The sequence below is a fragment of the Oncorhynchus masou genome, unplaced genomic scaffold (genome assembly GCF_036934945.1).
Source record: "Oncorhynchus masou masou isolate Uvic2021 unplaced genomic scaffold, UVic_Omas_1.1 unplaced_scaffold_1383, whole genome shotgun sequence".
NCBI classification, from domain to species: domain Eukaryota; kingdom Metazoa; phylum Chordata; class Actinopteri; order Salmoniformes; family Salmonidae; genus Oncorhynchus; species Oncorhynchus masou.
This window is the reverse complement of record NW_027003746.1, coordinates 47,731-72,834: the sequence shown is the minus strand read 5'-3', so window position 1 is coordinate 72,834 and position 25,104 is coordinate 47,731. Positions and strand designations below refer to the sequence as shown.

Below are 25,104 nucleotides of genomic sequence, written 5' to 3'. Positions count from 1 at the left end.
GGACAGAGGAGCTGATCCAGTCTACTACAGTGAAGACCTCCAACACCACAGGAACAGTTATAGACCCCAACAGGTCTCAGTGTTTAATGTGTAGTTAGATACATTTATACACCCCAACAGGTCTCAGTGTTTAATGTGTAGTTAGATACATTTATACTCCCCTAACAGGTCTCAGTGTTTAATGTGTAGTTAGATGCATTTATACACCCCAATCTGTCTGTGTGTTTTTGTGTGTTCGTCTGATTCCAGTGTGGCTCAGTTGGTAGAGAATTGCCCTTGCAATGTAGGGTTGTGGGTTTGATTCCCACGGGGGACCAGTACAGGAAAAAGTACAATAATGTATCAACTCACGACTGTTGATCTTGACAAGAGCTAAATGACCTTAAAATACATGTAAAATGTGTGACAGAGGAACAGAGGTGTTTAACAATGGGTGATGTTGTTCACAAACAGCTACAACCTCAAACAGACACAGACCTACTGATCTGATAAGTCTCTCTCTATATATACACATCTATAGACATAGAGCTATATCCTCAAACAGACAGAGACCTTCTGCTCTGATTCGTCTATGTGTGGGGTGGAGACAGCCTCTATTTCTACTGATTCATTCAGTTGTAAGGTCATTTGGCTTGGTGACTTTGGGTATTTTGAGCATCATGTTATACTGTTTAACCTCTAGCGTTGAGCAATCCCGTATCCAGGAGCGTAATCATAGCCTCAAGCTCATTACCATAGTGCAACGTTTCCTATTCATGAAAATCACAAATGAAATGAAATAAATATATTGAAACACAAGTTTAGCCTTTTGTTAACAACGCTGTCATCTCAGATTTTCAAAATATGCTTTTCAACCAAAGCTACACAAGCATTTGTGTAAGAGTATTGATAGCCTAGCATAACATTAAGCCTAGCATTCAGCAGGCAACATTTTCACAACAACAAGAAAAGCATTCAAATAAAATCATTTTCCTTTGAAGAACTTCGGATGTTTTCAATGACGAGACTCTTAGTTAGATAGCAAATGTGTAGACAAAATAGCTCAGTTTTGTTCATCACGTTTGGCTAAGAAAATTACCAGAAAATGCAGTCACTCACAACGCCAAAGTCACTTTTTTTCAAAATTAGCTCCATAATATCGACAGAAACATGCTAAACGTTGTTTAGAATCAATCCTCAAGGTGTTTTTCACATATCTATTCGATAATCTATCAGTGGTGGCAGTTGGCTTCTCATCAGAAGCAAACGGAAAAATACTGCAGCTGGAGATTACGCAATAATTGCAACGGAGGACACCAAGCGACCACCTGGTAGATATAGTCTCTTATGGTCAATCTTCCAATGATAAGCCTACAAATACGTCACAATGCTGCAGTCACCTTGGGGAAAACGTGGAAAACGTAAGCTGACTCCTAGCTCCTCCACAGCCATATAAGGAGTCATTGCCATGAGGCGGTTTCAAAAAATGCGGCACTTCCTGATTGGATTTTTATCTGGGTTTTTTCTGTAACATCAGTTCTGTGGCACTCACAGACAATATCTTTGCAGTTTTGGAAACATCAGAGTGTTTTCTTTCCAAAGCTGTCAATTATATGCATAGTCGAGCATCTTTTCGTGACAAAATATCTTGTTTAAAACGGGAACGTTTTTCATCCAAAAATTAAAATAGCGCCCCCTATATCCAGGTAGTTAAATGTCAGCCACCAGACCAGAGCATCATGTTATACTGTTTACATTTCCAATCCTCTTCTGACAACAGAACTAGACGAACTGCTCACCAGGCACAGCAACTGTAGGCCATGTTTACTACAGTATGTACTGTAGACTATGTTTACTACAGTATGTACTGTAGACTATGTTTACTACAGTATGTACTGTAGGCTTTGTTTACTACAGTATGTACTGTAGACTATGTTTACTACAGTATGTACTGTAGACTTTGTTTACTACAGTATGTACTGTAGACTTTGTTTACTACAGTATGTACTGTAGGCTTTGTTTACTACAGTATGTACTGTAGACTATGTTTACTACAGTATGTACTGTAGACTATGTTTACTACAGTATGTACTGTAGACTATGTTTACTACAGTATGTACTGTAGACTATGTTTACTTGTCAGACTGCCCAGTAGCTTAATAAACATAATATATGCAGGAGGCTTCTATTTTCAATATGATTTAAATGCTTTATTATCCCAATGTTTAAGGTGCTTGTGGGTGACTGGTCTATGGCACTGCATCTCAGTGCTTGAGGCGTCACTACAGACACCCTGGTTCAATTCCAGGCTGTATCACAACCGGCCATGATTGGGAGTCCAATAGGCGGCGCACGTTTAAAAACATCTAATTCAATAATATATTTGTCCTATTGTAATGTGTAGCCTGAAGTCCAAATGGGCCCCTGGCCATGTATTTGATGCTTAAGTAAAAGCAGATTCAACAAAAAGATGCATCAACTAATATATTAATGTATTACTAACCCTGCATTATAATTGGATATGAATTCAGAATCCTCTAAATGTAATTCGATCTAGCTGTCCATCACTACTGCAAATAAAAACACAGAATATCTAAGGCGCTTTTATATAATTATAATGCAGGGTTAATAATAATAGTTATAATAATCGTTGGATAACTGATCACTGTGACAATATTCCAAACTTTAATTAAATCGCTTTAGTGCGGTTCATCTGATGAAGGTGTTCATGGGTCTATTTATATAATGAATATGAAATCGGAGGGCAGAAATTATTAAAATATGATTAAATTTTAAAGCATTAGACCTCTCACGAAAGGCTTCAGTCATACAAAAGTTATACTTAAATCTGAACTTGTTGGAGATTATAAGAGTACATGGCCATAAAGGAGATTATAAGAGTACATGGCCATAAAGGAGATTATTAGAGTACATGGCCATAAAGGAGATTATTAGAGTACATGGCCATAAAGGAGATTATTAGAGTACATGGCCATAAAGGCCAGATTATAAGAGTACATGGCCATAAAGGAGATTATTAGAGTACATAGCCATAAAGGAGATTATTAGAGTACATGGCCATAAAGGAGATTATTAGAGTACATGGCCATAAAGGCCAGTTTATAAGAGTACATGGCCATAAAGGAGATTATTAGAGTACATGGCCATAAAGGAGATTATTAGAGTACATGGCCATAAAGGAGATTATTAGAGTACATGGCCATAAAGGCCAGATTATAAGAGTACATGGCCATAAAGGAGATTATTAGAGTACATAGCCATAAAGGAGATTATTAGAGTACATGGCCATAAAGACCAGATTATAAGAGTACATGGCCATAAAGGCCAGATTATTAGAGTACATGGCCATAAAGGCCAGATTATAAGAGTACATGGCCATAAAGGTCAGATTATTAGAGTACATGGCCATAAAGGCCAGATTATAAGAGTACATGGCCATAAAGGTGATTATTAGAGTACATGGCCATAAAGGAGATTATTAGAGTACATGGCCATAAAGGAGATTATAAGAGTACATGGCCATAAAGGAGATTATTAGAGTACATGGCCATAAAGGAGATTATTAGAGTACATGGCCATAAAGGAGATTATAAGAGTACATGGCCATAAAGGAGATTATTAGAGTACATGGCCATAAAGGAGATTATTAGAGTACATGGCCATAAAGGAGATTATTAGAGTACATGGCAAAAAAGGAGATTATTAGAGTACATGGCCATAAAGGAGATTATTAGAGTACATGGCCATAAAGGAGATTATTAGAGTACATGGCCATAAAGGAGATTATTAGAGTACATGGCCATAAAGGAGATTATTAGAGTACATGGCCATAAAGGAGATTATAAGAGTACATGGCCATAAAGGAGATTATAAGAGTACATGACCATAAAGGAGATTATAAGAGTACATGGCCATAAAGGAGATTATTAGAGTACATGGCCATAAAGGAGATTATTAGAGTACATGGTCATAAAGGAGATTATTAGAGTACATGGCCATAAAGGAGATTATTAGAGTACATGGCCATAAAGATCAGATTCATTTTTCAAGCTGTTCAAAGGTTCATAGATGACCAGCTGGGTCAAATAATATAAACATAAATTAATTACTTAAAAATCATATAATGTGATTTTCGGGATTGTTGTTTTAGATTCCGTCTCTCACAGTTGAAGTGTACCTATGATAAATATTACAGACCTCCACATGCTTTGTAAATTGCAAAATCAGAAGTGTATCAAATACTTGTTCTCCCCTACTGTATCCCTCTCTCTCTTTTTCTCTCTCTCCACCCCTCTCTCTGTGCGTCTCTCTCTCTTTCACCTCTCTCTCTTCCTATTCCTCTCTCTCTATTTCTCTATCCACCCCTCTCTCTGTGTCTCTCTCTCTTTCTCTCTCTATCTCTTCCTATTCCTCTCTCTCTCTCTCTTTCTCTCTCTCTCTCCTCTCTAGGCCCCCATATTCTGTCACACACATCTTTCACATCTCTCAGTCCTTCACAAGAGGAAGTTTAGATGGTAGAGAGGAGAGGTGTGTGGGGGGATGGACAGGCTACAAGTCACTAGAGTTGAGAAACTGTTAGTGATCGACACGTTGAGATGGAACGGACCTGTCTTCTACTCTGTGAGTTTAATATTATCTAAAACGTTTAATATATATATGGTTTAATATCTATATGGTTTAATATCTATGTATGGTTTAATATCTATATGGTTTAATATATATATGGTTCAATATCTATATGGTTTAATATCTATATGGTTTAATATCTATATGGTTTAATATCTATATGGTTCAATATCTATATGGTTTAATATCTATATGGTTTAATATCTATATGGTTCAATGTCTAGATATAATTATAATATCTATACTGTTTAATATCTATATAGTTTAATATCTATATGGTCTAATATCTGTATGGTTTAATATCTATATAGTTTACTATCTATATAGTTTAATATCTGTTTAGTTTAATATCTATATAGTTTAATATCTATATATCTATATGGTTTAAAATATATATAGTTTTATATCTATATAGTTTAATATATATATAGTTTAATATCTATATGGTTTATATCTATATAATTGATATCTATATGGTTTATATCTATACAGTTGATATCTATATAGTTTATATCGATATAGTTTAATATCTATATGGTTTAATATCTATATAGTTTAATATATATATTGTTTAATATCTATATGGTTTATATCTATATAATTGATATCTATATGGTTTATATCTATACAGTTGATATCTATATAGTTTATATCAATATAGTTTAATATCTATATAGTTTAATATCTGTATAGTTTAATATCTATATAGTTTAATATCTATATTGTTTAATATCTATATGGTTTATATCTATACAGTTGATATCTATATAGTTTATATCGATATAGTTTAATATCTATATAGTTTAATATCTGTATAGTATAATATCTATATAGTTTAATATCTATATGGTTTAATATCTATATAGTTTAATATCTATATGGTTTAATATCTATATAGTTTAATATCTATATGGTTTAATATCTATATGGTTTAATATCTATATGGTTTAATATCTATATAGTTTAATATCTATATGGTTTAATATCTATATAGTTTAATATCTATATGGTTTAATATCTATATAGTTTAATATCTATATGGTTTAATATCTATATGGTTTAATATCTATATGGTTTAATATCTATATGGTTTAATATCTATATAGTTTAATATCTATATGGTTTAATATCTATGGTTGTATATATCTTCTTAAAAGGGTGGTTCTGGTAAGCTAACATATAGAATTGTTTTAGATGGTGGATGGATCATGGAACATTAGAATTTCAGGACCCTTGTCTGTAGATTTTTTTAAACAAACAGTATTTGATAAAATATATTATTTTGGCCTGTACTGCTACTATTACACCTGTGCTTTGAATAACACATTCAGAATGGCAAAACATACAGTTGATCATATGGAAAAAGGTTTTGGAGAGTCTCTCCTATACCTACAAGATATAAGAAAGCTAAGGAAATATATTTGTTTATTCCATTTATTTGTATGGGTTACCTTCTGACGAGTCCCTTGACACTTGTGGGGGTCGTAGAGTCTCCTCTTTCCATAGTGGGGTCATGTAGTTTGTAGCTGAGTCTCCTCTTTCCATAGTGGGGTCATATTAGATTGTAGCTGAGAGTCTCCTCTTTCCATAGTGGGGTCAGATTAGTTTGTAGCTGAGTCTCCCCTTTCCATAGTGGGGTCAGATTAGTTTGTAGCTGAGTCTCCTGTTTCCATAGTGGGGTCATATTAGTTTGTAGCTGAGTCTCCTCTTTCCACAGTGGGGTCATATTAGTTTGTAGCTGAGAGTCTCCTCTTTCCATAGTGGGGTCATATTAGTTTGTAGCTGAGAGTCTCCTCTTTCCATAGTGGGGTCATATTAGTTTGTATCTGAGAGTCTCCCCTTTCCATAGTGGGGTCATATTAGTTTGTAGCTGAGTCTCCCTTTCCATAGTGGGGTCATATTAGTTTGTAGCTGAGTCTCCCCTTTCCATAGTGGGGTCATATTAGTTTGTAGCTGAGTCTCCCCTTTCCATAGTGGGGTCATATTAGTTTGTATCTGAGAGTCTCCCCTTTCCATAGTGGGGTCATATTAGTTTGTAGCTGAGAGTCTCCCCGTTCCACAGTGGGGTCATATTAGTTATTATCTTTTCAACTGAAGGACTTTGATGTTTGTATGTTAATTAGATTGAAACAGAAATGCATTATTATTATTACTATTAAGGAAATTAATATATGTGGTACAGCCCAGGGTTTCCATCATGTACCATAGTGATTGTTCACCCCGCTATCATCCAGAAGGCGAGGTCAGTACAGGTGCATCAAAGCTGGGACCGAGAGACTGAAAAACAGCTTCTATCTCTAGGCCATCAGACTGTTAAACAGCCACCACTAACATTGAGTGGCTGCTGCCAACACACTGACACTGACCCAACTCCAGCCACTTTAATAATGGGAATTGATGGGAAATGATGTAAATATATCACTAGCCACTTTAAACAATGCTACCTTATATAATGTTACTTACCCTACATTATTCATCTCATATGCATACGTATATACTGTACTCTATATCATCGACTGCATCCTTATGTAATACATGTATCACTAGCCACTTTAACTATGCCACTTTGTTTACATACTCATCTCATATGTATATACTGTACTCGATACCATCTACTGTATCTTGCCTATGCTGCTCTGTACCATCACTCATTCATATATCCTTATGTACATATTCTTTATCCCCTTACACTGTGTATAAGACAGTATTTTAGGAATTGTTAGTTAGATTACTTGTTGGTTATTACTGCATTTTTGGAACTAGAAGCACAAGCATTTCGCTACACTCGCATTAACATCTGCTAACCATGTGTATGTGACAAATAAAATTTGATTTGATTTTGTTCTCTCTGTGTGTTTCAGTGTTTACATCATGTACCATACTGATAGTTATCTCTGTGTGTTTCAGTGTTTGCACGCATGGACCATAGTGACAGTTATCTCTGTGTGTTTCAGTGTTTACACGCATGGACCATAGTGATAGTTATCTCTGTATGTTTCAGTGTTTACATCATGCACCATAGTGATTGTTCTCACACATTGTTCTCTCACATACTATTAAGGAAATTAATATATGTGGTACAGCCCAGTGTTTACATCATGTACCATAGTGATAGTTATCTCTGTGTGTTTCAGTGCTGTTGAGTACACTGGTATACTGTAGCCTTGGACAAGGTGGAGGTGAGTACATTTCTCTATATTCATCACCTGTTCTATAATAGTAACATTTCTCTATATTCATCACCTGTTCTATAATAGTAACATTTATCTATATTCATCACCTGTTCTATAATAGTAACATTTCTCTATATTCATCACCTGTTCTATAATAATAACATTTCTCTATATTCATCACCTGTTCTACAATAGTAACATTTCTCTATATTCATCACCTGTTCTATAATAGTAACATTTATCTATATTCATCACCTGTTCTATAATAGTAACATTTATCTATATTCATCACCTGTTCTATAATAGTAACATTTCTCTATATTCATCACCTGTTCTATAATAGTAACATTTCTTCCTGTCTCTTCATTGGTTGTGACTTCATGTCAGTCTACAGTCCTCATTCTCTTAGTAAATGATGTCTGCAATAGTAAAGAAGGTTCTAAGTGTAGTGATTGTAGAGTCCAGTGTAGTGTGGGTAGAGTCCAGTGTAGTGTGGGTAGAGTCCAGTGTAGTGTGGGTAGAGTCCAGTGTAGTGTGGGTAGAGTCCAGTGTAGTGTGGGTAGAGTCCAGTGTAGTGTGGGTAGAGTCCAGTGTAGTGTGTGGGTAGAGTCCAGTGTAGTGTGGGTAGAGTCCAGTGTAGTTTGGGTAGAGTGCAGTGTAGTGTGGGTAGAGTCCAGTGTAGAGTGGGTAGAGTCCAGTGTAGTGTGGGGGTAGAGTCCAGTGTAGTGTGGGTAGAGTCCAGTGTAGTTTGGGTAGAGTCCAGTGTAGTTTGGGTAGAGTCCAGTGTAGTGTGGGTAGAGTCCAGTGTAGTGTGTGTAGAGTCCAGTGTAGTGTGTGGGTAGAGTCCAGTGTAGTGTGGGTAGAGTCCAGTGTAGTTTGGGTAGAGTGCAGTGTAGTGTGGGTAGAGTCCAGTGTAGAGTGGGTAGAGTCCAGTGTAGTGTGTGGGTAGAGTCCAGTGTAGTGTGGGTAGAGTCCAGTGTAGTGTGGGTAGAGTCCAGTGTAGTGCGGGTAGAGTCCAGTGTAGTGCGGGTAGAGTCCAGTGTAGTGCGGGTAGAGTCCAGTGTAGTTTGGGTAGAGTGCAGTGTAGTGTAGGCAGAGTCCAGTGTAGTTTGGGTAGAGTGCAGTGTAGTGTGGGTAGAGTCCAGTGTAGAGTGGGTAGAGTCCAGTGTAGTGTGGGTAGAGTGCAGTGTAGTGTGGGTAGAGTCCAGTGTAGTGTGGGTAGAGTCCAGTGTAGTGTGGGTAGAGTCCAGTGTAGTGTGGGTAGAGTCCAGTGTAGTGTGGGTAGAGTCTGGTGTAGTGTGGGTAGAGTGCAGTGTAGTGTGGGGGTAGAGTCCAGTGTAGTGTGGGGGTAGAGTCCAGTGTAGTGTGGGTAGAGTCCAGTGTAGTTTGGGTAGAGTCCAGTGTAGTGTTTGTAGAGTCCAGTGTAGTGTGGGTAGAGTCCAGTGTAGTGTGGGTAGAGTCCAGTGTAGTGTGTGGGTAGAGTCCAGTGTAGTGTGGGTAGAGTCCAGTGTAGTTTGGGTAGAGTGCAGTGTAGTGTGGGTAGAGTCCAGTGTAGAGTTGGTAGAGTCCAGTGTAGTGTGGGGGTAGAGTCCAGTGTAGTGTGAGTAGAGTCCAGTGTAGTGTGGGTAGAGTCCAGTGTAGTGTGGGTAGAGTCCAGTGTAGAGTGGGTAGAGTCCAGTGTAGTGTGGGGGTAGAGTCCAGTGTAGTGTGGGTAGAGTCCAGTGTAGTTTGGTTAGAGTCCAGTGTAGTTTGGGTAGAGTCCAGTGTAGTGTGGGTAGAGTGCAGTGTAGTGTGGGTAGAGTCCAGTGTAGTTTGGGTAGAGTGCAGTGTAGTGTGGGTAGAGTCCAGTGTAGTTTGGGTAGAGTGCAGTGTAGTGTGGGTAGAGTCCAGTGTAGAGTGGGTAGAGTCCAGTGTAGTGTGGGTAGAGTCTGGTGTAGTGTGGGTAGAGTGCAGTGTAGTGTGGGTAGAGTCCAGTGTAGTGTGGGTAGAGTCCAGTGTAGTGTGGGTAGAGTCCAGTGTAGTGTGGGTAGAGTCCAGTGTAGTGTGGGTAGAGTCCAGTGTAGTGTGGGTAGAGTCCGTGGTAGTGTGGGTAGAGTCTGGTGTAGTGTGGGTAGAGTGCAGTGTAGTGTGGGTAGAGTTCAGTGTAGTGTGGGGGTAGAGTCCAGTGTAGTGTGGGGTAGAGTCCAGTGTAGTTTGGGTAGAGTCCATTGTAGTGTGGGTAGAGTCCAGTGTAGTGTGGGTAGAGTCCAGTGTAGTGCGGGTAGAGTCCAGTGTAGTGCGGGTAGAGTCCAGTGTAGTTTGGGTAGAGTGCAGTGTAGTGTGGGTAGAGTCCAGTGTATTTTGGGTAGAGTGCAGTGTAGTGGGGGTAGAGTCCAGTGTAGTGTGGGTAGAGTACAGTGTAGTGTGGGTAGAGTCCAGTGTAGTGTGGGGGTAGAGTCCAGTGTAGTGTGGGGGTAGAGTCCAGTGTAGTGTGGGTAGAGTCCAGTGTAGTGTGGGTAGAGTCCAGTGTAGTGTGGGTAGAGTCCAGTGTAGTGCGGGTAGAGTCCAGTGTAGTGCGGGTAGAGTCCAGTGTAGTTTGGGTAGAGTGCAGTGTAGTGTGGGTAGAGTCCAGTGTAGTTTGGGTAGAGTGCAGTGTAGTGTGGGTAGAGTCCAGTGTAGAGTGGGTAGAGTCCAGTGTAGTGTGGGTAGAGTCTGGTGTAGTGTGGGTAGAGTGCAGTGTAGTGTGGGTAGAGTCCAGTGTAGTGCGGGTAGAGTCCAGTGTAGTGTGGGTAGAGTCCAGTGTAGTGTGGGTAGAGTCCAGTATAGAGTCCAGTATAGTGTGTGGGTAGAGTCCAGTGTAGTGTGGGTAGAGTCCAGTGTAGTGTGGGTAGAGTCCAGTGTAGTGTGCGTAGAGTCCAATGTAGTGTGTGGGTAGAGTTCAGTGTAGTGTGGGTAGAGTCCAGTGTAGTGTGGTAGAGTCCAGTGTAGTGTGGGTAGAGACCAGTGTAGTGTGGGTAGAGTCTACTGTAGTGTGGGTAGAGTCCAGTGTAGTGCGGGTAGAGTCCAGTGTAGTGTGGGTAGAGTCCAGTGTAGTGTGGGTAGAGTCCAGTGTAGTGTGGGTAGAGTCCAGTGTAGTGTGGGTAGAGTCCAGTATAGTGTTGGTAGAGTCCAGTGTAGTGTGGGTAGAGTCCAGTGTAGTGTGGGTAGAGTCCAGTGTAGTGTGGGTAGAGTCCAGTGTAGTGTGGGTAGAGTCCAGTGTAGTGTGCGTAGAGTCCAATGTAGTGTGTGGGTAGAGTTCAGTGTAGTGTGGGTAGAGTCCAGTGTAGTGTGGTAGAGTCCAGTGTAGTGTGGGTAGAGTCCAGTGTAGTGTGGGTAGAGTGCAGTGTAGTGTGGGTAGAGTCCAGTGTAGTGTGGGGGTAGAGTCCAGTGTAGTGTGGGGGTAGAGTCCAGTGTAGTGTGGGTAGAGTCCAGTGTAGTGTGGGTAGAGTCCAGTGTAGTGTGGGTAGAGTGCAGTGTAGTGTGGGTAGAGTCCAGTGTAGTGTGGGGGTAGAGTCCAGTGTAGTGTGGGGGTAGAGTCCAGTGTAGTGTGGGTAGAGTCCAGTGTAGTGCGGGTAGAGTGCAGTGTAGTGTGGGTAGAGTCCAGTGTATTTTGGGTAGAGTGCAGTGTAGTGTGGGTAGAGTCCAGTGTAGTGTGGGTAGAGTCCAGTGTAGTGTGGGGGTAGAGTCCAGTGTAGTGTGGGGGTAGAGTCCAGTGTAGTGTGGGTAGAGTCCAGTGTAGTGTGGGTAGAGTCCAGTGTAGTGTGGGTAGAGTCCAGTGTAGTGCGGGTAGAGTCCAGTGTAGTGCGGGTAGAGTCCAGTGTAGTTTGGGTAGAGTGCAGTGTAGTGTGGGTAGAGTCCAGTGTAGTTTGGGTAGAGTGCAGTGTAGTGTGGGTAGAGTCCAGTGTAGAGTGGGTAGAGTCCAGTGTAGTGTGGGTAGAGTCTGGTGTAGTGTGGGTAGAGTGCAGTGTAGTGTGGGTAGAGTCCAGTGTAGTGTGGGTAGAGTCCAGTGTAGTGTGGGTAGAGTCCAGTGTAGTGTGGGTAGAGTCCAGTGTAGTGTGGGTAGAGTCCAGTGTAGTGTGGGTAGAGTCCGTGGTAGTGTGGGTAGAGTCTGGTGTAGTGTGGGTAGAGTGCAGTGTAGTGTGGGTAGAGTTCAGTGTAGTGTGGGGGTAGAGTCCAGTGTAGTGTGGGGGTAGAGTCCAGTGTAGTTTGGGTAGAGTCCATTGTAGTGTGGGTAGAGTCCAGTGTAGTGTGGGTAGAGTCCAGTGTAGTGCGGGTAGAGTCCAGTGTAGTGCGGGTAGAGTCCAGTGTAGTTTGGGTAGAGTGCAGTGTAGTGTGGGTAGAGTCCAGTGTATTTTGGGTAGAGTGCAGTGTAGTGGGGGTAGAGTCCAGTGTAGTGTGGGTAGAGTACAGTGTAGTGTGGGTAGAGTCCAGTGTAGTGTGGGGGTAGAGTCCAGTGTAGTGTGGGGTAGAGTCCAGTGTAGTGTGGGTAGAGTCCAGTGTAGTGTGGGTAGAGTCCAGTGTAGTGTGGGTAGAGTCCAGTGTAGTGTGCGGGTAGAGTCCAGTGTAGTGCGGGTAGAGTCCAGTGCGGGTAGAGTCCAGTGTAGTTTGGGTAGAGTGCAGTGTAGTGTGGGTAGAGTCCAGTGTAGTTTGGGTAGAGTGCAGTGTAGTGTGGGTAGAGTCCAGTGTAGAGTGGGTAGAGTCCAGTGTAGTGTGGGTAGAGTCTGGTGTAGTGTGGGTAGAGTGCAGTGTAGTGTGGGTAGAGTCCAGTGTAGTGTGGGTAGAGTCCAGTGTAGTGTGGGTAGAGTCCAGTGTAGTGTGGGTAGAGTCCAGTATAGAGTCCAGTATAGTGTGTGGGTAGAGTCCAGTGTAGTGTGGGTAGAGTCCAGTGTAGTGTGGGTAGAGTCCAGTGTAGTGTGCGTAGAGTCCAATGTAGTGTGTGGGTAGAGTTCAGTGTAGTGTGGGTAGAGTCCAGTGTAGTGTGGTAGAGTCCAGTGTAGTGTGGGTAGAGACCAGTGTAGTGTGGGTAGAGTCCAGTGTAGTGTGGGTAGAGTCCAGTTTAGTGTGGGTAGAGTACAGTGTAGTGTGGGTAGAGTCTACTGTAGTGTGGGTAGAGTCCAGTGTAGTGCGGGTAGAGTCCAGTGTAGTGTGGGTAGAGTCCAGTGTAGTGTGGGTAGAGTCCAGTGTAGTGTGGGTAGAGTCCAGTGTAGTGTGGGTAGAGTCCAGTGTAGTGTGGGTAGAGTCCAGTGTAGTGTGGGTAGAGTCCAGTGTAGTGTGGGTAGAGTCCAGTGTAGTGTGGGTAGAGTCCAGTGTAGTGTGGGTAGAGTCCAGTGTAGTGTGGGTAGAGTCCAGTGTAGTGTGCGTAGAGTCCAATGTAGTGTGTGGGTAGAGTCAGTGTAGTGTGGGTAGAGTCCAGTGTAGTGTGGTAGAGTCCAGTGTAGTGTGGGTAGAGTCCAGTGTAGTGTGGGTAGAGTCCAGTGTAGTGTGGGTAGAGTCCAGTGTAGTGTGGGGGTAGAGTCCAGTGTAGTGTGGGGGTAGAGTCCAGTGTAGTGTGGGTAGAGTCCAGTGTAGTGCGGGTAGAGTCCAGTGTAGTGCGGGTAGAGTCCAGTGTAGTTTGGGTAGAGTGCAGTGTAGTGTGGGTAGAGTCCAGTGTATTTTGGGTAGAGTGCAGTGTAGTGTGGGTAGAGTCCAGTGTAGTGTGGGTAGAGTCCAGTGTAGTGTGGGTAGAGGTGTAGAGTCCAGTGTAGTGTGGGTAGAGTCCAGTGTAGTGTGGGTAGAGTCCAGTGTAGTGTGGGTAGAGTCCAGTGTAGTGTGGGTAGAGTCCAATGTAGTGTGTGGGTAGAGTCCAGTGTAGTGTGGGTAGAGTCCAGTGTAGTGTGGTAGAGTCCAGTGTAGTGTGGGTAGAGTCCAGTGTAGTGTGGGTAGAGTGCAGTGTAGTGTGGGTAGAGTCCAGTGTAGTGTGGGTAGAGTCCAGTGTAGTGTGGGGGTAGAGTCCAGTGTAGTGTGGGTAGAGTCCAGTGTAGTGCGGGTAGAGTCCAGTGTAGTGTGGGTAGAGTCCAGTGTAGTTTGGGTAGAGTGCAGTGTAGTGTGGGTAGAGTCCAGTGTATTTTGGGTAGAGTCCAGTGTAGTGTGGGTAGAGTCCAGTGTAGTGTGGGTAGAGTCCAGTGTAGTGTGGGGGTAGAGTCCAGTGTAGTGTGGGTAGAGTCCAGTGTAGTGTGGGTAGAGTCCAGTGTAGTGTGGGTAGAGTCCAGTGTAGTGTGGGTAGAGTCCAGTCGGGTAGAGTCCAGTGTAGTGCGGGTAGAGTCCAGTGTAGTTTGGGTAGAGTGCAGTGTAGTGTGGGTAGAGTCCAGTGTAGTTTGGGTAGAGTGCAGTGTAGTGTGGGTAGAGTCCAGTGTAGAGTGGGTAGAGTCCAGTGTAGTGTGGGTAGAGTCTGGTGTAGTGTGGGTAGAGTGCAGTGTAGTGTGGGTAGAGTCCAGTGTAGTGTGGGTAGAGTCCAGTGTAGTGTGGGTAGAGTCCAGTGTAGTGTGGGTAGAGTCCAGTATAGAGTCCAGTATAGTGTGTGGGTAGAGTCCAGTGTAGTGTGGGTAGAGTCCAGTGTAGTGTGGGTAGAGTCCAGTGTAGTGTGCGTAGAGTCCAGTGTAGTGTGTGGGTAGAGTTCAGTGTAGTGTGGGTAGAGTCCAGTGTAGTGTGGTAGAGTCCAGTGTAGTGTGGGTAGAGTCCAGTGTAGTGTGGGTAGAGTCCAGTGTAGTGTGGGTAGAGTCCAGTTTAGTGTGGGTAGAGTACAGTGTAGTGTGGGTAGAGTCTACTGTAGTGTGGGTAGAGTCCAGTGTAGTGCGGGTAGAGTCCAGTGTAGTGTGGGTAGAGTCCAGTGTAGTGTGGGTAGAGTCCAGTGTACTGTGGGTAGAGTCCAGTATAGTGTTGGTAGAGTCCAGTGTAGTGTGGGTAGAGTCCAGTGTAGTGTGGGTAGAGTCCAGTGTAGTGTGGGTAGAGTCCAGTGTAGTGTGGGTAGAGTCCAGTGTAGTGTGTGTAGAGTCCAGTGTACTGTGGGTAGAGTCCAATATAGTGTAGGTAGGGTCCAGTGTAGTGTGGGTAGAGTCCAGTGTAGTGTGGGTAGAGTCCAGTGTAGTGTGTGTAGAGTCCAGTGTAGTGTGGGTAGAGTCCAGTGTAGTGAGGGTAGAGTCCAGTGTAGTGTGGGTAGAGTCCGGTGTAGTGTGGGTAGAGTCCAGTGTAGTGTGGGTAGAGTGCAGTGTAGTGTGGGTAGAGTCCAGTGTAGTGTGGGGGTAGAGTCCAGTGTAGTGTGGGGGTAGAGTCCAGTGTAGTGTGGGTAGAGTCCAGTGTAGTGTGGGTAGAGTCCAGTGTAGTGTGGGTAGAGTCCAGTGTAGTGCGGGTAGAGTCCAGTGTAGTGCGGGTAGAGTCCAGTGTAGTTTGGGTAGAGTGCCAGTGTAGTGTGGGTAGAGTCCAGGGTAGTTTGGGTAGAGTGCAGTGTAGTGTGGGTAGAGTCCAGTGTAGAGTGTGGGTAGAGTCCAGTGTAGTGTGGGTAGAGTCCAGTGTAGTGTTGGTAGAGTCCAGTGTAGTGTGGGTAGAGTCCAGTGTAGTGTGGGTAGAGTCCAGTGTAGTGTGGGTAGAGTCCAGTGTAGTGCGGGTAGAGTCCAGTGTAGTGCGGGTAGAGTCCAGTGTAGTTTGGGTAGAGTGCAGTGTAGTGTGGGTAGAGTCCAGGGTAGTTTGGGTAGAGTGCAGTGTAGTGTGGGTAGAGTCCAGTGTAGAGTGGGGGTAGAGTCCAGTGTAGTGTGGGTAGAGTCCAGTGTAGTGTTGGTAGAGTCCAGTGTAGTGTGGGTAGAGTCCAGTGTAGTGTGGGTAGAGTGCAGTGTAGTTTGGGTAGAGTCCAGTGTAGTGTGGGGGTAGAGTCCAGTGTAGTGTGGGTAGAGTCCAGTGTAGTGTGGGTAGAGTCCAGTGTAGTGTGGGGGTAGAGTCCAGTGTAGTGTGGAGGTAGAGTCCAGTGTAGTGTGGGTAGAGTCCAGTGTAGTGTGGGTAGAGTCCAGTGTAGTGTGGGTAGAGTCCAGTGTAGTGCGGGTAGAGTCCAGTGTAGTGTGGGGGTAGAGTCCAGTGTAGTGTGGGTAGAGTCCAGTGTAGTTTGGGTAGAGTGCAGTGTAGTGTGGGTAGAGTCCAGGGTAGTTTGGGTAGAGTGCAGTGTAGTGTGGGTAGAGTCCAGTGTAGAGTGGGGGTAGAGTCCAGTGTAGTGTGGGTAGAGTCCAGTGTAGTGTGGGTAGAGTGCAGTGTAGTTTGGGTAGAGTCCAGTGTAGTGTGGGGGTAGAGTCCAGTGTAGTGTGGGGGTAGAGTCCAGTGTAGTTTGGGTAGAGTGCAGTGTAGTGTGGGTAGAGTCCAGTGTAGAGTGGGGGTAGAGTCCAGTGTAGTGTGGGTAGAGTCCAGTGTAGTGTTGGTAGAGTCCAGTGTAGTGTGGGTAGAGTCCAGTGTAGTGTGGGTAGAGTGCAGTGTAGTTTGGGTAGAGTCCAGTGTAGTGTGGGGGTAGAGTCCAGTGTAGTGTGGGGGTAGAGTCCAGTGTAGTGTGGGGGTAGAGTCCAGTGTAGTGTGGGTAGAGTCCAGTGTAGTGTGGGTAGAGTCCAGTGTAGTGTGGGTAGAGTCCAGTGTAGTGCGGGTAGAGTCCAGTGTAGTGTGGGGGTAGAGTCCAGTGTAGTGTGGGTAGAGTCCAGTGTAGTTTGGGTAGAGTGCAGTGTAGTGTGGGTAGAGTCCAGGGTAGTTTGGGTAGAGTGCAGTGTAGTGTGGGTAGAGTCCAGTGTAGAGTGGGGGTAGAGTCCAGTGTAGTGTGGGTAGAGTCCAGTGTAGTGTGGGTAGAGTGCAGTGTGTGGGTAGAGTCCAGTGTAGTGTGGGTAGAGTCCAGTGTAGTGTGGGGGTAGAGTCCAGTGTAGTTTGGGTAGAGTCCAGTGTAGTGTGGGGGTAGAGTCCAGTGTAGTGTGGGGGTAGAGTCCAGTGTAGTGTGGGTAGAGTCCAGTGTAGTGTGGGTAGAGTCCAGTGTAGTGTGGGTAGAGTCCGGGTAGAGTCCAGTGTAGTGGGGTAGAGTCCAGTGTAGTTTGGGTAGAGTGCAGTGTAGTGTGGGTAGAGTCCAGTGTAGTGTGGGTAGAGTCCAGTAGAGTCCAGTGTAGTGTGGGTAGAGTCCAGTGTAGTGTGGGTAGAGTCCAGTGTAGTGTGGGTAGAGTCCAGTGTAGTGCGGGTAGAGTCCAGTGTAGTGTGGGTAGAGTCCAGTGTAGTGTGGGTAGAGTCCAGTGTAGTTTGGGTAGAGTGCAGTGTAGTGTGGGTAGAGTCCAGTGTAGTGGGTAGAGTCCAGTGTAGTGTGGGTAGAGTCCAGTGTAGTGTGGGTAGAGTCCAGTGTAGAGTTGGTAGAGTCCAGTGTAGTGTGGGTAGAGTCCAGTGTAGTGTGAGTAGAGTCCAGTGTAGTGTGGGTAGAGTCCAGTGTAGTGTGGGTAGAGTCCAGTGTAGAGTGGGTAGAGTCCAGTGTAGTGTGGGTAGAGTCCAGTGTAGTGTGGGTAGAGTCCAGTGTAGTTTGGTAGAGTCCAGTGTAGTTTGGGTAGAGTCCAGTGTAGTGTGGGTAGAGTGCAGTGTAGTGTGGGTAGAGTCCAGTGTAGAGTGCAGTGTAGTGTGGGTAGAGTCCAGTGTAGTTTGGGTAGAGTCCAGTGTAGTGTGGGTAGAGTCCAGTGTAGACAGTGTAGTGTGGGTAGAGTCCAGTGTAGTGTGGGTAGAGTCCAGTGTAGTGTGGGTAGAGTCCAGTGTAGTGTGGGTAGAGTAGAGTCCAGTGTAGTGTGGGTAGAGTCCAGTGTAGTGTGGGTAGAGTCCAGTGTAGTGTGGGTAGAGTCCAGTGTAGTGTGGGTAGAGTCCAGTGTAGTGTGGGTAGAGGTAGTGTGGGTAGAGTCTGGTGTAGTGTGGGTAGAGTCCAGTGTAGTGTGGGTAGAGTTCAGTGTAGTGTGGGGGTAGAGTCCAGTGTAGTGTGGGGGTAGAGTCCAGTGTAGTTTGGGTAGAGTCCAGTGTAGTGTGGGTAGAGTCCAGTGTAGTGTGGGTAGAGTCCAGTGTAGTGCGGGTAGAGTCCAGTGTAGTGCAGTGTAGTGTGGGTAGAGTCCAGTGTAGTTTGGGTAGAGTGCAGTGTAGTGTGGGTAGAGTCCAGTGTAGTGTGGGTAGAGTCCAGTGTAGTGTGGGTAGAGTCCAGTGTAGTGTGGGTAGAGTCTGGTGTAGTGTGGGTAGAGTGCAGTGTAGTGTGGGTAGAGTCCAGTGTAGTGTGGGTAGAGTCCAGTGTAGTGTGGGGGTAGAGTCCAGTGTAGTTTGGGTAGAGTCCAGTGTAGTGTGGGTAGAGTCCAGTGTAGTGTGGGTAGAGTCCAGTGTAGTGCGGGTAGAGTCCAGTGTAGTGCGGGTAGAGTCCAGTGTAGTTTGGGTAGAGTCCAGTGTAGTGTGGGTAGAGTCCAGTGTATTTTGGTAGAGTCCAGTGTAGTGGGTAGAGTGTCCAGTGTGGGTAGAGTCCAGTAGTGTGGGTAGAGTACAGTGTAGTGTGGGTAGAGTCCAGTGTAGTGTGGGGGTAGAGTCCAGTGTAGTGTGGGGGTAGAGTCCAGTGTAGTGTGGGTAGAGTCCAGTGTAGTGTGGGTAGAGTCCAGTGTAGTGTGGGTAGAGTCCAGTGTAGTGTGGGTAGAGTCCAGTGTAGTGCGGGTAGAGTCCAGTGTAGTTTGGGTAGAGTGCAGTGTAGTGTGGGTAGAGTCCAGTGTAGTTTGGGTAGAGTGCAGTGTAGTGTGGGTAGAGTCCAGTGTAGAGTGGGTAGAGTCCAGTGTAGTGTGGGTAGAGTCTGGTGTAGTGTGGGTAGAGTCAGTGTAGTGTGGGTAGAGTCCAGTGTAGTGTGGGTAGAGTCCAGTGTAGTGTGGGTAGAGTCCAGTGTAGTGTGGGTAGAGTCCAGTCCAGTATTGTGTGTGGGTAGAGTCCAGTGTAGTGTGGGTAGAGTCCAGTGTAGTGTGGGTAGAGTCCAGTGTAGTGTGCGTAGAGTCCAATGTAGTGTGTGGGTAGAGTTCAGTGTAGTGTGGGTAGAGTCCAGTGTAGTGTGGGTAGAGTCCAGTGTAGTGTGGGTAGAGTCCAGTGTAGTGTGGGTAGAGTCTACTGTAGTGTGGGTAGAGTCCAGTGTGTGGGTAGAGTCCAGTGTAGTGTGGGTAGAGTCCAGTGTAGTGTGGGTAGAGTCCAGTGTAGTGTGGGTAGAGTCCAGTGTAGTGTGGGTAGAGTCCAGTATAGTGTTGGTAGAGTCCAGTGTAGTGTGGGTAGAGTCCAGTGTAGTGTGGGTAGAGTCCAGTGTAGTGTGGGTAGAGTCCAGTGTAGTGTGGGTAGAGTCCAGTGTAGTGTGGGTAGAGTCCAATGTAGTGTGTGGGTAGAGTTCAGTGTAGTGTGGGTAGAGTCCAGTGTAGTGTGGTAGAGTCCAGTGTAGTGTGGGTAGAGTCCAGTGTAGTGTGGGTAGAGTGCAGTGTAGTGTGGGTAGAGTCCAGTGTAGTGTGGGGGTAGAGTCCAGTGTAGTGTGGGGGTAGAGTCCAGTGTAGTGTGGGTAGAGTCCAGTGTAGTGTGGGTAGAGTCCAGTGTAGTGTGGGTAGAGTGCAGTGTAGTGTGGGTAGAGTCCAGTGTAGTGTGGGGGTAGAGTCCAGTGTAGTGTGGGGGTAGAGTCCAGTGTAGTGTGGGTAGAGTCCAGTGTAGTGTGGGTGCGGGTAGAGTGCAGTGTAGTGTGGGTAGAGTCCATTTTGGGTAGAGTGCAGTGTAGTGTGGGTAGAGTCCAGTGTAGTGTGGGTAGAGTCCAGTGTAGTGTGGGGGTAGAGTCCAGTGTAGTGGGGGTAGAGTCCAGTGTAGTGTGGGTAGAGTCCAGTGTAGTGTGGGTAGAGTCCAGTGTAGTGTGGGTAGAGTCCAGTGTAGTGTGGGTAGAGTCCAGTGTAGTGTGGGTAGAGTCCAGTGTAGTTTGGGTAGAGTGCAGTGTAGTGTGGGTAGAGTCCAGTGTAGTTTGGGTAGAGTGTAGTGTAGTGTGGGTAGAGTCCAGTGTAGAGTGGGTAGAGTCCAGTGTAGTGTGGGTAGAGTCCAGTGTAGTGTGGGTAGAGTGCAGTGTAGTGTGGGTAGAGTCCAGTGTAGTGTGGGTAGAGTCCAGTGTAGTGTGGGTAGAGTCCAGTGTAGTGTGGGTAGAGTCCAGTGTAGTGTGGGTAGAGTCCAGTGTAGTGTGGGTAGAGTCCAGTGTAGTGTGGGTAGAGTCTGGTGTAGTGTGGGTAGAGTGCAGTGTAGTGTGGGTAGAGTCAGTGTAGTGTGGGGGTAGAGTCCAGTGTAGTGTGGGGGTAGAGGTAGAGTAGTGTAGTTTGGGTAGAGTCCATTGTAGTGTGGGTAGAGTCCAGTGTAGTGTGGGTAGAGTCCAGTGTAGTGCGGGTAGAGTCCAGTGTAGTGCGGGTAGAGTCCAGTGTAGTTTGGGTAGAGTGCAGTGTAGTGTGGGTAGAGTCCAGTGTATTTTGGGTAGAGTGCAGTGTAGTGTGGGTAGAGTCCAGTGTAGTGTGGGTAGAGTCCAGTGTAGTGTGGGTAGAGTCCAGTGTAGTGTGGGGGTAGAGTCCAGTGTAGTGTGGGGGTAGAGTCCAGTGTAGTGTGGGTAGAGTCCAGTGTAGTGTGGGTAGAGTCCAGTGTAGTGTGGGTAGAGTCCAGTGTAGTGCGGGTAGAGTCCAGTGTAGTGTGGGTAGAGTCCAGTGTAGTTTGGGTAGAGTCCAGTGTAGTGTGGGTAGAGTCCAGTGTAGTGTGGGTAGAGTGCAGTGTAGTGTGGGTAGAGTCCAGTGTAGTGTGGGTAGAGTCCAGTGTAGTGTGGGTAGAGTCTGGTGTAGTGTGGGTAGAGTGCAGTGTAGTGTGGGTAGAGTCAGTGTAGTGCGGGTAGAGTCCAGTGTAGTGTGGGTAGAGTCCAGTGTAGTGTGGGTAGAGTCCAGTATGAGTCCAGTATAGTGTGTGGGTAGAGTCCAGTGTAGTGTGGGTAGAGTCCAGTGTAGTGTGGGTAGAGTCCAGTGTAGTGTGCGTAGAGTCCAATGAGTGTGTGGGTAGAGTTCAGTGTAGTGTGGGTAGAGTCCAGTGTAGTGTGGTAGAGTCCAGTGTAGTGTGGGTAGAGTCCAGTGTAGTGTGGGTAGAGTCCAGTGTAGTGTGGGTAGAGTCCAGTTTAGTGTGGGTAGAGTACAGTGTAGTGTGGGTAGAGTCTACTGTAGTGTGGGTAGAGTCCAGTGTAGTGGGGTAGAGTCCAGTGTAGTGTGGGTAGAGTCCAGTGTAGTGTGGGTAGAGTCCAGTGTAGTGTGGGTAGAGTCCAGTGTAGTGTGGGTAGAGTCCAGTGTAGTGTTGGTAGAGTCCAGTGTAGTGTGGGTAGAGTCCAGTGTAGTGTGGGTAGAGTCCAGTGTAGTGTGGGTAGAGTCCAGTGTAGTGTGGGTAGAGTCCAGTGTAGTGTGGGTAGAGTCCAGTGTAGTGTGGTAGAGTCCAATGTAGTGTGTGGGTAGAGTTCAGTGTAGTGTGGGTAGAGTCCAGTGTAGTGTGGTAGAGTCCAGTGTAGTGTGGGTAGAGTCCAGTGTGGGTAGAGTGCAGTGTAGTGTGGGTAGAGTCCAGTGTAGTGTGGGGGTAGAGTCCAGTGTGGGTGTAGTGTGTGGGGTAGAGTCCAGTGTAGTGTGGGTAGAGTCCAGTGTAGTGGGTAGAGTCCAGTGTAGTGCGGGTAGAGTCCAGTGTAGTTTGGGTAGAGTGCAGTGTAGTGTGGGTAGAGTCCAGTGTAGTTTGGGTAGAGTGCAGTGTAGTGTGGGTAGAGTCCAGTGTAGTGTGGGTAGAGTCCAGTGTAGTGTGGGGGTAGAGTCCAGTGTAGTGTGGGGGTAGAGTCCAGTGTAGTGTGGGTAGAGTCCAGTGTAGTGTGGGTAGAGTCCAGTGTAGTGTGGGTAGAGTCCAGTGTAGTGCGGGTAGAGTCCAGTGTAGTGCGGGTAGAGTCCAGTGTAGTTTGGGTAGAGTGCAGTGTAGTGTGGGTAGAGTCCAGTGTAGTTTGGGTAGAGTGCAGTGTAGTGTGGGTAGAGTCCAGTGTAGAGTGGGTAGAGTCCAGTGTAGTGTGGGTAGAGTCTGGTGTAGTGTGGGTAGAGTGCAGTGTAGTGTGGGTAGAGTCCAGTGTAGTGTGGGTAGAGTCCAGTGTAGTGTGGGTAGAGTCCAGTGTAGTGTGGGTAGAGTCCAGTATAGAGTCCAGTATAGTGTGTGGGTAGAGTCCAGTGTAGTGTGGGTAGAGTCCAGTGTAGTGTGGGTAGAGTCCAGTGTAGTGTGCGTAGAGTCCAATGTAGTGTGTGGGTAGAGTTCAGTGTAGTGTGGGTAGAGTCCAGTGTAGTGTGGTAGAGTCCAGTGTAGTGTGGGTAGAGTCCAGTGTAGTGTGGGTAGAGTCCAGTGTAGTGTGGGTAGAGTCCAGTTTAGTGTGGGTAGAGTACAGTGTAGTGTGGGTAGAGTCTACTGTAGTGTGGGTAGAGTCCAGTGTAGTGCGGGTAGAGTCCAGTGTAGTGTGGGTAGAGTCCAGTGTAGTGTGGGTAGAGTCCAGTGTACTGTGGGTAGAGTCCAGTATAGTGTTGGTAGAGTCCAGTGTAGTGTGGGTAGAGTCCAGTGTAGTGTGGGTAGAGTCCAGTGTAGTGTGGGTAGAGTCCAGTGTAGTGTGGGTAGAGTCCAGTGTAGTGTGTGTAGAGTCCAGTGTACTGTGGGTAGAGTCCAATATAGTGTAGGTAGGGTCCAGTGTAGTGTGGGTAGAGTCCAGTGTAGTGTGGGTAGAGTCCAGTGTAGTGTGTGTAGAGTCCAGTGTAGTGTGGGTAGAGTCCAGTGTAGTGAGGGTAGAGTCCAGTGTAGTGTGGGTAGAGTGTGTAGTGTGGGTAGAGTCCAGTGTAGTGTGGGTAGAGTGCAGTGTAGTGTGGGTAGAGTCCAGTGTAGTGGGGGTAGAGTCCAGTCCAGTGTAGTGTGGGGGTAGAGTCCAGTGTAGTGTGGGTAGAGTCCAGTGTAGTGTGGGTAGAGTCCAGTGTAGTGTGGGTAGAGTCCAGTGTAGTGCGGGTAGAGTCCAGTGTAGTGCGGGTAGAGTCCAGTGTAGTTTGGGTAGAGTGCAGTGTAGTGTGGGTAGAGTCCAGTGTAGTTTGGGTAGAGTGCAGTGTAGTGTGGGTAGAGTCCAGTGTAGAGTGGGGGTAGAGTCCAGTGTAGTGTGGGTAGAGTCCAGTGTAGTGTGGGTAGAGTCCAGTGTAGTGTGGGTAGAGTCCAGTGTAGTGTGGGTAGAGTCCAGTGTAGTGTGTGGGTAGAGTCCAGTGTAGTGCGGGTAGAGTCCAGTGGTGCGGGTAGAGTCCAGTGTGCAGTGTAGTGTGGGTAGAGTCCAGGGTAGTTTGGGTAGAGTGCAGTGTAGTGTGGGTAGAGTCCAGTGTAGTGGGGGTAGAGTCCAGTGTAGTGTGGGTAGAGTCCAGTGTAGTGTTGGTAGAGTCCAGTGTAGTGTGGGTAGAGTCCAGTGTAGTGTGGGTAGAGTGCAGTGTAGTTTGGGTAGAGTCCAGTGTAGTGTGGGGTAGAGTCCAGTGTAGTGTGGGTAGAGTCCAGTGTAGTGTGGGTAGAGTCCAGTGTAGTGTGGGGGTAGAGTCCAGTGTAGTGTGGGTAGAGTCCAGTGTAGTGTGGGTAGAGTCCAGTGTAGTGTGGGTAGAGTCCAGTGTAGTGTGGGTAGAGTCCAGTGTAGTGTGGGGTAGAGTCCAGTGTAGTGTGGGGGTAGAGTCCAGTGTAGTGTGGGTAGAGTCCAGTGTAGTTTGGGTAGAGTGCAGTGTAGTGTGGGTAGAGTCCAGGAGTAGTTTGGGTAGAGTGCAGTGTAGTGTGGGTAGAGTCCAGTGTAGAGTAGTGGGGTAGAGTCCAGTGTAGTGTGGGTAGAGTCCAGTGTAGTGTGGGTAGAGTCCAGTGTAGTTTGGGTAGAGTCCAGTGTAGTGTGGGGGTAGAGTCCAGTGTGGGGGTAGAGTCCAGTGTAGTTTGGGTAGAGTCCAGTGTAGTGTGGGTAGAGTCCAGTGTAGAGTGGGGTAGAGTCCAGTGTAGTGTGGGTAGAGTCCAGTGTAGTGTGGGTAGAGTCCAGTGTAGTGTTGGTAGAGTCCAGTGTAGTGTGGGTAGAGTCCAGTGTAGTGTGGGTAGAGTCCAGTGTAGTGTGGGTAGAGTCCAGTGTAGTGTGGGTAGAGTCCAGTGTAGTGGGGGTAGAGTCCAGTGTAGTGTGGGTAGAGTCCAGTGTAGTGTGGGTAGAGTCCAGTGTAGTGTGGGTAGAGTCCAGTGTAGTGTGGGTAGAGGGTAGTGCGGGTAGAGTCCAGTGTAGTGTGGGGGTAGAGTCCAGTGTAGTGTGGGTAGAGTCCAGTGTAGTTTGGGTAGAGTGCAGTGTAGTGTGGGTAGAGTCCAGGGTAGTGGGTAGAGTGCAGTGTAGTGTGGGTAGAGTCCAGTGTAGAGTGGGGGTAGAGTCCAGTGTAGTGTGGGTAGAGTCCAGTGTAGTGTAGAGTGCAGTGTAGTTTGGGTAGAGTCCAGTGTAGTGTGGGGGTAGAGTCCAGTGTAGTGTAGGGGTAGAGTCCAGTGTAGTTTGGGTAGAGTCCAGTGTAGTGTGGGGGTAGAGTCCAGTGTAGTGTGGGGTAGAGTCCAGTGTAGTGTGGGTAGAGTCCAGTGTAGTGTGGGTAGAGTCCAGTGTAGTGTGGGTAGAGTCCAGTGTAGTGTGGGTAGAGTCCAGTGTAGTGCGGGTAGAGTCCAGTGTAGTTTGGGTAGAGTGCAGTGTAGTGTGGGTAGAGTCCAGTGTAGTGTGGGTAGAGTGCAGTGTAGTGTGGGTAGAGTCCAGTGTAGTGTGGGTAGAGTCCAGTGTAGTAGTGTGGGTAGAGTGTAGTGTGGGTAGAGTCCAGTGTAGTGTGGGTAGAGTCCAGTGTAGTGTGGGTAGAGTCCAGTGTAGTGTGGGTAGAGTCCAGTAGAGTCCAGTGTAGTGTGGGTAGAGTCCAGTGTAGTGTGGGTAGAGTCCAGTGGGTAGAGTCCAGTGTGTGGTAGAGTCCAGTGTAGTGTGGGTAGAGTTCAGTGGGTAGAGTCCAGTGTAGTGTAGTGTGTGGGTAGAGTCCAGTGTAGTGTGGGTAGAGTCCAGTGTAGTGTGGGTAGAGTCCAGTGTAGTGTGGGTAGAGTCCAGTGTAGTGTGGGTAGAGTCCAGTGTAGTGTGGGTAGAGTCCAGTGTAGTGTGGGTAGAGTCCAGTGTAGTGTGGGTAGTGTGGGTAGAGTCCAGTGTAGTGTGGGTAGA

General features: G+C 46.4%; 1 protein-coding gene across 2 annotated transcripts in view; it reads left to right on the top strand.

Moving 5' to 3' along the window:
- Positions 1–4,472: 4,472 nt before the first annotated feature.
- LOC135530572 (low affinity immunoglobulin gamma Fc region receptor III-A-like) overlaps positions 4,473–25,104 on the top strand; it is a 63,361-nt gene continuing 42,729 nt past the window's right edge. Inside the window, exons 1-2 of one of the 2 annotated variants that reach the window (XM_064958869.1) lie at positions 4,473–4,620; positions 7,761–7,805. In XM_064958869.1, the coding sequence (XP_064814941.1) occupies positions 4,596–4,620; positions 7,761–7,805 (70 nt within the window). In that variant the 5' untranslated portion in view covers positions 4,473–4,595. The remainder of the gene's footprint in view (positions 4,621–7,760; positions 7,806–25,104) is intronic. The other variant, XM_064958870.1, reaches the window with a different exon arrangement.